The following is an 11,988-nucleotide window of genomic DNA, read 5'->3' as shown; positions in this document are numbered from 1 at the left end:
TTGTGAATTGTGGATAGTAATTGAATATCGTATTAAGAAAATTGCTCTCCGCACACATATTTTATTATTTTTATTTTGTTTTAAGAACTGTGTTGTAACACAATAATTACCGTATATAACGAATATATTATAAATATATAGTTCATTATAGTTATGACGTAAAATAAAATCTTACATAGGGGAAGCACATCTTAAAGCTTAACTTATTAACAGGCTGACTAAACATTAAAAGAAAGTCAAATTTAAATGATATATCCGAAGTCGTTACTTCGCAAAAATCATGAAAGAAAATATAAGCTCTTTACGTTAAATCTTAATAATTTACTTTTATTTTATTTTTGTTTGTTAATTAAATTATGTTTATATATTATTATATATTTATTATGCACACCTATTATCTATGTACAGTATGTATGTGTTGTATATTTAATACATTTCCTTGTGTTATATATATATATATTTAACTACAGACCTTAAATTATATTTAAAAAAAAATCTTATATCATAACTATATAATAATATCATATTATTTTCCTAAGTCTTTGACAGTGAAATGACTGGTGAGGGCAAGGCAACACTATACTGGACTGATAGAGACAACAAAATATTACATTATGCTGACGACTGACATCCACTTTAACTCTGCAACCTGATACTTGAGTTGGTATATTTTTTATCAACGAGTTTTGTATCTACGTCGTTGTTTTAACTACCTACGTCATTTCCCAGAAAACAATAATATTATCAGAAGTCAATATATAAGCTATATAATACAGTGGTACGTATGGCGACGCGCACGTGATGTAGGTATAATAATCTGCTGCTATTCTGCAATGTAAACAGTAAAATATTATAGATCCTAATTTATCGAGTTAACTCTAAGTATCGATGAGTATAATTGATATAATTATATCATTATAATTAACAGCGATATAATATGAATTCATTAGTCAAGTTAGTACTCGAATAGTATCGCAAAATTCCTTATACACAGGTCAAAACTATTTAGAATAAAGAGTAAAGACCATACTCAATTATTTATGTACGTAAAATTTATAATAGAAATAGATACTTATACATATTTTTTATTTTTATTATATATATTATATAATGTATGGAATTTTATTGGTTTTTAAAAGATTTTAGTCTTTTGATGAATTAGAAGAATTAAATTAGATGAATGGAATGAATTAGAATGTATGGTCTGTTGTATGTACAATATAAGATGTGTGCATTTATTTTGTCACTTTTTATTGTAAAAAAGTGCTTCGATCTTTAACCTCAAAGGTGCTGTTTATTAACTGCTAGAAAATTAAATCTAGTCTATACTTTTTTGGGGGAAGTCATCAATAATCAAAAATCCCAATTACTTTTCTTAATCATTTTTGATAAGATTTATTTTGTTATTTTATCATAATTCAAAAACAAATAACCGTTTACACGTTTACTTACCTACTTTACTGTTTAAGTACATACTTGAAAGATTTAACAAATATTAATTATGTTATAAAATTCTCTAACTTGATATAATTTCTAAAATAGTTTGACTATTTTTTAATTTACATTTTAAATTGTCTACTTTCTTTAAGTTTTTTCCTATAAATATGAATATAAAATAAAACTTAATATTTGAACAAATGTCTAAAAGATTCATTACAAGGTTCCTTGTCAGTTATTCTTAGTGGAATTAAAAAACAAAGTTGAAAATAAATCAATATTTATTTATACGATCGTTTGAAATTTAAATAATGATGAACTTGGATATTTATACGTGAATAATGATTTTCTCGTATAATATAATAATTAATAGTTGTTATTTAAAGACCACAAGTTATGTATAGGTATGTCATGTATGATATATAAATATTATTTTAAGAGTGTCAATGATTATTCATACAGTGCCAAAAAACATTAAAATTTTAATAGAATATAACTCATCAATATACAAGTATGTTATAAGTGAACACGAATACTTATTTTTTTAAATATTTTATTTACGTTTACAAAAAAGTATATATTAATTAAAAACTTAAATAAAATAGGGAAATCATTCTGATATATTCCAAGTTTAGAGTATTTGTTTAGGTCATTAACCACACCTATAATAGTATAATGGATGTGTTACATTTGAATTTAACGATAAATCATGAAATATGAAAATGAATCTGAGTGGAATCAGCCACTAAGATATGAATTTAAAACATATTTAACTTATTTATTTTGTAAAACTCTAAATTATTAATTTTCTTATTATAAATATACACTATATAGTAGGACGTAAGTTGAACTAATTGTTGGAATAAACATCGCATAATTTATTTGATAATTTTATTATTATAACATTATACTATAGGTAGATTTATCACATATTCCATGTATTATTACATATACTATTATACTATTACTAACCATAACTATGAACTAAGATCTTAGTCTATGACCATAACGTATAAGTAATTACTGCACAACATAGAATAGTGTAGATAGGTTCGTGATATAAATAGCTTAAAATATTAATCTAAACATTATGAAAATTACACTGTGTGTACCAGCTAATGTGTATAAAAAAAATAATAATATACGTAATGGGAAAAAGTTTCAAGTGTTGGTATACAATTATTTGCATTTTTTCATTACTTCAAAATTAAATAAAAACATACTAGTAAAAAAATGTTATTTTTCATTAAAATAGGTACATAATTTCATTAAAATTTAAACTGCAAAAGCTTATAAAAAATAATAGCAGTGTATAAATATTCTCATTTTTCATACATTTTTCCTAATTATTTTGAAAAGTACTCAGAATTTTTCCATATTCGATCAACCAAACTATTAATTTTTTTTTAAAAATCCACCCTCAAAGTTAATAAAGATTAAAGTATTTTTACTGTCTTAAAGGTGACATCAGGGTCAGATACGTAAACAAAAAATTATATACAATATACATCATTGAAAAGTCAATTAATTCATCGATCCGCTCAGATAACCTAAGATATTTAATTGCAATAAAAAATAGATAGACGATTCTTAGCCCTAGAGAGCTATCATAGACACATAGTAAGTTTTTGAAATTTCTTTTTTTCGTGTTTTACTATTTTTATTCAAGTACCTTTTTGAAATAAATGTAAAGATATTTTTTTAAAGTTGGTGTACATTGCACACGCGTGAATGCGTGAAATATATAGTTTGTAATGACAGATAAACAAAAAATTACTTATTTGAGACTGTGATTTAGAGAAAGAGGTGGTTAATGGAGAGGGTGGGAGAGTTAATCGAGAGGAAAGTGTGTGAAAGATTGTAAAATACGTATCGTCTTGTGTTTATTTATCTATCTGGCTACCTTATTTCCCGTTATTATATTATATACTATGTGGTATGTACGATGTACGAAGACCTAACCCACTTCTGATTTCTTTTATTATATCACGGCGGTGATACCTACCGTATTAATACATTATATGATTTGAGAACTCAGAGTTAGTGCTCACGGTATATACCTTTATAGGAACTACAATACACTATAGTAATATTACAAAAGTATTAAAGATTAAATTATACAAATAATTATTATAATGAAATACTAATTATTGGAACGGAAGATCGACAGTATAATGTTTTCATAAATTATAAATTATAATAATACTATAAGTAATAAAATAAAAATATCAATAATTTTGAATAAATGCTTATTAATCATATCTATTGTTACTACTTACTTATATTTTTTAAATAAGGTAGCTTATTGGTAAGATTGGTTTTTCTAGGCCAAATAATTTTAAAATTATTAATTTTCATTAAGTAATCGTATGGTTTTAAAAAATAAATTTGGGAATTTTGAAATTTTGAAATTTAAATTATTTTCTATTCCAGACTACTAAATATATAGCACCAATACTTTTTATAACATATTATATATACTATAACCCTATAAAAATAATAACATTTACATATAATTAAAAAATACTACTTACAACCTACTATACTAGTAACTATAGGTATTAGGAAGTAACTACAGATTACAGTATTTACAAAAAAGTCAAAATTACATTTTAACTTTTGAAAACACGAGACATAGTAATCAGTATGACAAAACATTTTTTTTATCATGGTGTTCAGTATCTAAATGTACATTAGTAAATTACTTATCAATGATTGTAGACTGTAATAATAATTTTAATTAAGTCAGTGAACACCACAGAGAAAATAACCACAATAAATAAATAAAAACCAACGAAAAATGCATCGAAAAATAAATAAGCTTGGCAAATTATATAGTCATCATTACAATAAACCTACTTAATTTCATTTTATTTTTTCTTTATTAATTTTTAAGTTTATTATCTTCAATAAAACAATGAAAGTGTATCTTTACAATATATATATTATTTATTAATCGTGTTACTTTAAATTTAGATGTGTAATTACAAGTTATAATAGGCTATTACCAAAAAATTCTTTCTCAATAATTTAATTAAATATTATACGCAATTATTATAATTATTTTAAAATTTGAGTGGAGCGATGAATGCATTAATTTTGGTATATGTTTGAGACCTTTGAGTATACGATAAAATGCTTCGATTTTTAACTTTGAGGGTAATTTCGAATAGCGAATTGGATTTAGTTTATACTTCAGAGAGGCCAACAAAAATATCCAAGTACTTTTTTTATTTTAGAGAAAAACTAATTAAAAATTAAGGAAAAACGGAAATTTTTACCCTAAACCCAGTTTTGATTAAATTGATTTCTTTATAATGTTATGATTAAAAAACGAACAAGATTTCTCATAAATAGCTCATACTAGTACCATCAAACTTAAAAAATAAAGTCAATTATTTTTTGTAGTCATTTTATGTTTAAATTCGAACGAAATTATTCTGTTATAATTTAAAAATATTATTCGTTAGAACTAAAAGCTTTTACATATAGATATTATATTATTTATATTATTGTGAATTTCACTTTACGCAATGAAATTTTTAATTTATTTTAAGATATTATAAATTAAATTTATACTATGTACCGTTAAACAGTTACCTATTTAGTGTATTTACCGAAATATATTATTAGTTATTATACATTTGACCATTTGAGTAATTTAATTTTGTATAATAATATGGTATAATCGTGTTTTATTATAATAAATCAATTAGAGAGTCATAAACGTTATATATTATAATATATTACATATCCTTAAATCTTAATTCAATATTAATAATAGTTGTTATAATAAATGCAATATTTTCGGAAACAATTATATTAGCCTGCTATAATTATACTAAAAGTATAACAAATGACAATAAATATGTGTTATTATACACTTTTAATTTAATTCAAACAAATGTATGAAACAAATCATAAAAACTAATCTATTATATACATTATGCAAAAATACATATTTTTAAACAGGTGAAGATATTCTTGTAAAATATATGAATAGTACCTAATATTTCTAACATTGGTTCATAGACAGCGTTATACTGTAGTTCCATTGATTAGAGTCTCATTATTATCATGTTATTATCACGAACTAAGATAGTATGTTACTATATTTAAATTTATATTATAACGTATCATAAAAATTAAAAAATATATTTAATATTTTTACGATAGAAGTAGCACGACTTAACTATTGTCTTGGCAAAAGTTCAAAAGTACCTGATCCTGATGCCCAGCACGTATAATAGAAACAAGTATTAAGTTAAATCCAGAATCCACTGTTCGAGAGGTTTGTGCTTTTATTTAAAATCGTTGCAACGCGTTGTGGCGTTTTCTCCTATTATGTTTAATTATTTTATTTTTTCACATTTAGTTGTTTTAATAAGAAAAATATAATATCTGCTTTACAGGTACACCGTTTTTTTTTTTTTCTTGTTGAGCGATTATGGACATTTCCAAAGGATGCAATTGTAGCTGCTGTGACCAATGTAAGCAACACCCAACATTCCATACAATCCAGAAATTGTGCAACATCAATGAATGCTTAGATCGCATAACTATACTAGATATAAGCTCTTGTAGTATCTGTGAAGTACCTGAATTCATCGGAAATCTTGTGAATATAGTCAAACTTGATTTATCATCAAATGAATTGAAAACGCTGCCATTATCACTTATCAAATGTCAACATTTAACAGATCTCATTTTGTCACATAATACATTTACACAAGTTCCTCAATGTTTAATTGACGGTATGCACTCTTTAAAAGCACTTGATTTATCTCACAACCAGCTCTTGGATATCAACATAAAACCATTCTGTGTTCAGCAGTTACTAACATTAAATATCAGTTACAATTCAAAACTGAATACCCTTCCACAATGGTTATGGTCAATTGAATGTCATTCATTAGAATCATTGGATATATCATTTACAAATTGTCTAGACAATATTGCAGTGGATCCTTATCTGAACATGTATGGTATTGGTAATCATCTGAAATATTTGTATTTATCCAATACAAATTCTGATGTACGAAAATTAAATTTTATCAAAAATTTAAAAAATCTAAGAAATATTGTTTTGGATAACAAAGACACAACGATCAAAAAATGTCGTAATTATTACCATGATGTACCACTAGTGTTTAATTATCGATTTAAATTTATTAATTCTTTAAGTATGATCAATGTTGACTTATCAACCATTGGAAGTCGAGTTTATTTCAGTTTTCCAAGTATACGGTTTTTGAATTTATCCAATAATTCTATTGTGTTATTACCAGATTCATTTAGTGAATTGTTAAACTTAGAAGTCTGTGATTTTTCAAATAATCAAATTTTAAAAATTCCTGAAAGTTTTAAAAGCTTAAAGAATTTGAAAAGTTTGATATTAAATAATAATTGGGTAGGTAAATTTAAAAAGTTGTAAATAAATATTTAACTTATTTTAATTTAATATTGTTTATAGATATCAACATTTCCTGAAATTATTGAAGACCTAGTAAATCTGGAAATTTTGGATTTATATGCAAATAAATTAGATATATGTCCATCATGGAACTTAAACTCCAATATAAAATTACTTGATCTAGAACAAAATACATTTTCTACTGAAACTAATATTGATATAAACATTAAAGTAAGTATTACTTTATTAGTATGATACCGTGATATATCCGGATTCTATGTTATAGACATTCTTTATAATAAGTAAATATAAGTAAATTATAGAATAATGAACCTATTTCATGTGCTTTTAAAGTTAACTAGTTTGAACTGAATGAAAAACTTTTAGGTATTTAGTATTTTGTTTGTTTTTTTATGATTCTTTTAATGTAATATTATTTGTTGTCACTTATCAGACTAATGACCAAAAAATTCTGTATAAACAGTAAACTAATAGATATTGATTTGAAAAAATTAGGGTGGTATATACAAATACATAATTAAACTTATTCTTGTTTTTAAGATTATACTTTCATAAAATATTATATTATTTGTATTGGTTTAACAATCTAAATTATAGTTGGATATTTGGATAATATTATAATAAGCACATAATAACATTAGCACTTGTTTACAAATAACATTTTCTCTATAAATGATGTATTCGTGATCTATATAATTTTTAATACTTTTCCATTATAGAAACCCATTAACTACATTTTTAGATTAAGGCTTTTCTATTATATTATCAAAAGTTAATATATTACTAATGAATTTATTATTCTTTTCTTAATAGGCCAATTATTCAAAATTGTTAAAAAATCTGCGTTCATCAATTACTGAAAATCGTATTATAGGACCTTTATTTATTGAAGAACCTGATGATACAGAATCTGAAACAGATGGATCAAGTAAGCATGTTTTACTTTTATTACAACTTGTATTTAAATATTCTTTATTTTTTATAAGGTATTTTCAAATAATTGTTTTATTTAGGTAGTCATTACTCATATAGTACTTCAGAACACGGTGATCATGAATTAGTAAATATAAGGTATTGAATACAGTAATTACTAATTTTGTTGATATTGTAGTAATTATTTATAATTAGTTAAAATAATTAATAATTTTTCAAAGACACACACTTTTTATAAAACACATGATAAAATCTTGAATTATTTTCGGTTCATCAATTAGTAGACAGTAATTACAACTTAATATAACATATAAAATAACTTAAACTAAAATTATAATACAACAAAAGATTTTTTTTAAATATAAGTTAATTTGTAAATTTTAGTTAGATATACTGTTATTATTGTTTCTATACAATTATTATGAAATTACTATTTTTGTGTGACAAATTGTACCTACTTCCTAAAATATTAATTTATAGACCCTATCACTGAATTTCCAAGTGTTGAATCATTAGAAATTCTATCAAAATACTTAAAATTGTAATTGAATCTTAAAGTTTTAATACACTTGAAATTTAAATTTAAATATATCTATAGTTTAATAGATATCAAAAGAATGAAAAAAAAAAATTGCTGCTTTATCGATAAAGAAGCAAAATGTAAGTTTCATGTTTAAGAAAATTTCAACAGTAGAATGAAAAAAACATTGTAAAATTATTCTAAATCAATCAATAAGTCTATGTTTTATACAAAAAATATATTACGTAATTAAATATTCTGATATACTAATATAAAATATAATTGTATTATTCAAATTGTTCTCCTCATCAGTTTTATTAAACTCTTATAATAGTTGTTTAATTTGTCAGTCATATTTTATGTTATATTGACATTAAATATTATATATACATTTTAAAATATTTTCAGAGAAGATCAAGGTGATACTTGTTTTAAACCAGAAGAATTTTGGGACTGTGACTCCTATGAATTTACAACTGATTTATTCGATCCAAAAAGTTATTTTTATAGTTATTAGTAACTAAATTTTAGTTCAAAATATTTTTTTTTTTTATTAAAAATGATTTTTATTTTTTATGAATTTCAGATTTTGAATTGAATTTAATGAACTGAATTAAAAACATTAGAAAATTCATCAAATGTCAATGATAAAAAAAATGCCCGTAGTTTGCGTTTAGCTAATGAGCATTATTTTTGTCCTAGTGATGAACTTCCTAAATAGTTGTCAATTACAATATAATTGTCAAATATTATTTGTAAGTGTTTTTTTTTTTTAGTATAATCCATTAAATCTAATAATACACATATTTAATGAAACCCTTTTAAAGTTTGTTAAGGCTTATGATAAAATATCTGTTGATAATTTACCATTTCAATTAAATTTATTAAATAGTAATAAAATAAATTAGCAAAATCTATAGACAACTTCAAGTCTTCAATTATAATAAGACTATGATTAACATTATCAGGCAAATTCATTATTTTGATCTTCATTTTTACTAATCTTAAAATTCTTCTCCCTTATTTTATCATTAATTAACTCACACTGAATATAATCTTTTATATTAGCATAAATATAACTTAAAAGGCATAAAATATTTTGAAACTGTTTGGCTCCTTCAGAAACACAATTAAATATCTTTCTGCAATTTCCTAATCAGTCTATTATAAATATAGTTAAATAAGATTATTGTACATTATATTATTATCTTAATGCTCATGTATAAATATGATATATTAACAATATAATGATTAAATATTAATTTAATTTTAAATTTTAAAGATAATTGGACCTCAATCAAAAATATTTTGAAGAAAGATATCATATTAAAAATATATACCAAAATCAAATTTGAAGACTGAAGACTGCAATAATTCTTTTAAAATTTTATATTTATATAATATTTAACATAATTAAATAGTACATGTTAAATATTGAATGTTATAATTGCTGTTATTTACATTTAATAAAAATTACAATTTATTTTTAATATTTAATAAAAGTGTTATAGTTAATGTATTATTTTTTTAATAAGAATTTTTTTAGTTGATTTTAATTTAGTTAAATTTTATACTTTTTATCAATGATATAATTTAATAGATATGATAAATAATAAATATAGAATTATACAACTTTCCTTTAAACAGTTAATTTGGAATGTATCTTGTACATTTATTTTTAGTCAAATTATGTTGTATAACAAAAGTAGTAACTTACTATTATTACAGTGGCGTAGCTAGGAATTTTAGTTGAGGGGGAGCAAAATTTCAAAATTGTTCTTGATAATCATGGATTATATCAAGTCAAATACACAAGTATATAAGTAGTAATTAGTAATTAATTTCAGTAAATGAAAATAATAAAATAAATAATACAATATAGAACTTAATAATATGTAACTTCAATATACAGTTTTTTAAATTACCAAATTTTGTTTAAAAGTTAATTTTCAGAAGAGGTTGGGGGGAAGCGCCCCCTTTGACCCCCTTATAACTATGCCACTGTATTATTATTATTATTTGTTATAATAATAACAATATCAAAAATCAAAATAAGCATTAGGTTTAATTTATTACAGAAACAACATAATAATGTTTTCAACAGATAAATATTGATAGTTAATCCAATAACTGAAGTACCAATTTAATCCTTCCGTATTGACGTCAAGCACAATATATCCATACTATACTTAAGAAAATTAAGAAAAACTACCTCTTATAATAACGTATTTCACGAGTATGTACATTTTTAATTTAACGTAATTACTCTTGTCAAATAAAAAGTAAGTAGGATTATTATAAGATTCACTTAAGTATGTGTTAATTTGTTTTACAATTAGATTTCAGGAAGGTTAATTATATGAAGTGCTTATACCTCATATATTCTTACTATCTATTGTTAAAAAAGAATCTATGATTCAAATTTCATCAATATTAATATTGAAGTAAGAGAGGGCTGTCCCTGTATGTACACTTGATAATTATTTTACAACTGTACAACGTTCCAACTATTTATCGGTTTATTTAAAAAATATTCTAACTTCCTATAATCATCATTTTCATCAGAAGGCAACATTGAAATCTTTAAAATTCATAATTTTTTTAAGATAAATATTTCTTGTTAAATCTAAATGTACTATAAACATGTTACTTCCAACTTTTATACTTAACAGTTACTAGAAAATGTCATATTATGTTTTTATTGATATTATTATTTTAAAGTTGACAGTTGTAGTATTTTACATAGCTCTAACTCACTTTAAAATCATAATATCAATAAAACCATATGACATTTTCTAGATAATATCCTTACTTTTAAATTTTATAATAGGTAAATTTACTCTAATACCTAGTCTAATATTAAAGCTAACATTACAAAATGAGTTCTGCTAACATTAATTTGCTATGATGTACGTTGGTAAAATAAAGACAATCACATGGGGGTATAACGTCCTCTTAACTCTTAAGACTAAGACTATAAAAAATAATAATAATCGCATATTTTATTTGTCATAATACAATCCCATTACATGACATATGACAGCATGTAGTTGCATAGCCATAACTCCTTAATAATTTACAGTTTCCGATTCGGAATACATTTTTGTTTTAACAGGCGCATTGAATAGGCAATATTTTAATAAACAATTTATTTATGCACCTTGTCTTTTGAACTGTGAATTATTGACTATTGTGATAAGTGATATGACGTATCAATATAAATAATTGTAAATACTTGACCCTAAATTAAGAAACATAATAAACTTCATCGGAAATGATATATTTCAATATTCGTTTTACATCTAAATATTGTATAATGTAACATTTTTTTCTAATATATTAATAATATACATACGTTTAGCATGATGGTTCAATCAGATTTTATTATTTTATCAGAACTTAAATAAATAGAAAATATCCTTCCTGGGGATTTAAAATTACTGTACAATTTAAAAAAGATAATAAAGTAAAAATGTATAAAAATAAATAGTACATAGGTACTATGACAAGGTACATAGACCTTCATCCAGTAAACAATATATTAATATTAATTTTTTCAATAAAAATGCCTCTAAGCATCACCAAAATTTTCAAATTGTATTAAATTCTATCAATATAAATACAAAAATCAAAATACGTTCTAAGCTTCTAACCGAAATGTAAC

At 23.1% G+C, this 11,988-nt stretch overlaps 1 protein-coding gene across 2 annotated transcripts; it reads left to right on the top strand.

Annotated features, from left to right (window-relative positions):
* Positions 1-5,573: 5,573 nt before the first annotated feature.
* LOC113553742 (leucine-rich repeat protein soc-2-like) lies at positions 5,574-9,667 on the top strand. 2 transcript variants are annotated; one of them, XM_026957241.1, is made up of 8 exons: positions 5,574-5,728; positions 5,850-6,847; positions 6,911-7,081; positions 7,685-7,799; positions 7,885-7,942; positions 8,733-8,821; positions 8,911-9,079; positions 9,607-9,667. In XM_026957241.1, exons 2-7 carry the CDS (start codon positions 5,885-5,887, stop codon positions 8,934-8,936), a joined length of 1,422 nt encoding a protein of 473 aa, XP_026813042.1. In that variant the 5' UTR covers positions 5,574-5,728; positions 5,850-5,884; the 3' UTR covers positions 8,937-9,079; positions 9,607-9,667. The 2 variants fall into 2 exon arrangements, with proteins under 2 accessions (XP_026813042.1, XP_026813043.1); XM_026957242.1 differs by having other exon boundaries at positions 8,733-8,840.
* The last annotated feature ends 2,321 nt before the right edge of the window (positions 9,668-11,988 follow it).

This window comes from Rhopalosiphum maidis, chromosome 2, assembly GCF_003676215.2.
Source record: "Rhopalosiphum maidis isolate BTI-1 chromosome 2, ASM367621v3, whole genome shotgun sequence".
NCBI classification, from domain to species: Eukaryota; Metazoa; Arthropoda; class Insecta; order Hemiptera; family Aphididae; genus Rhopalosiphum; species Rhopalosiphum maidis.
The sequence above is the reverse complement of the archived record's forward strand: the minus strand, read 5'-3'. Positions and strand labels throughout refer to the sequence as shown.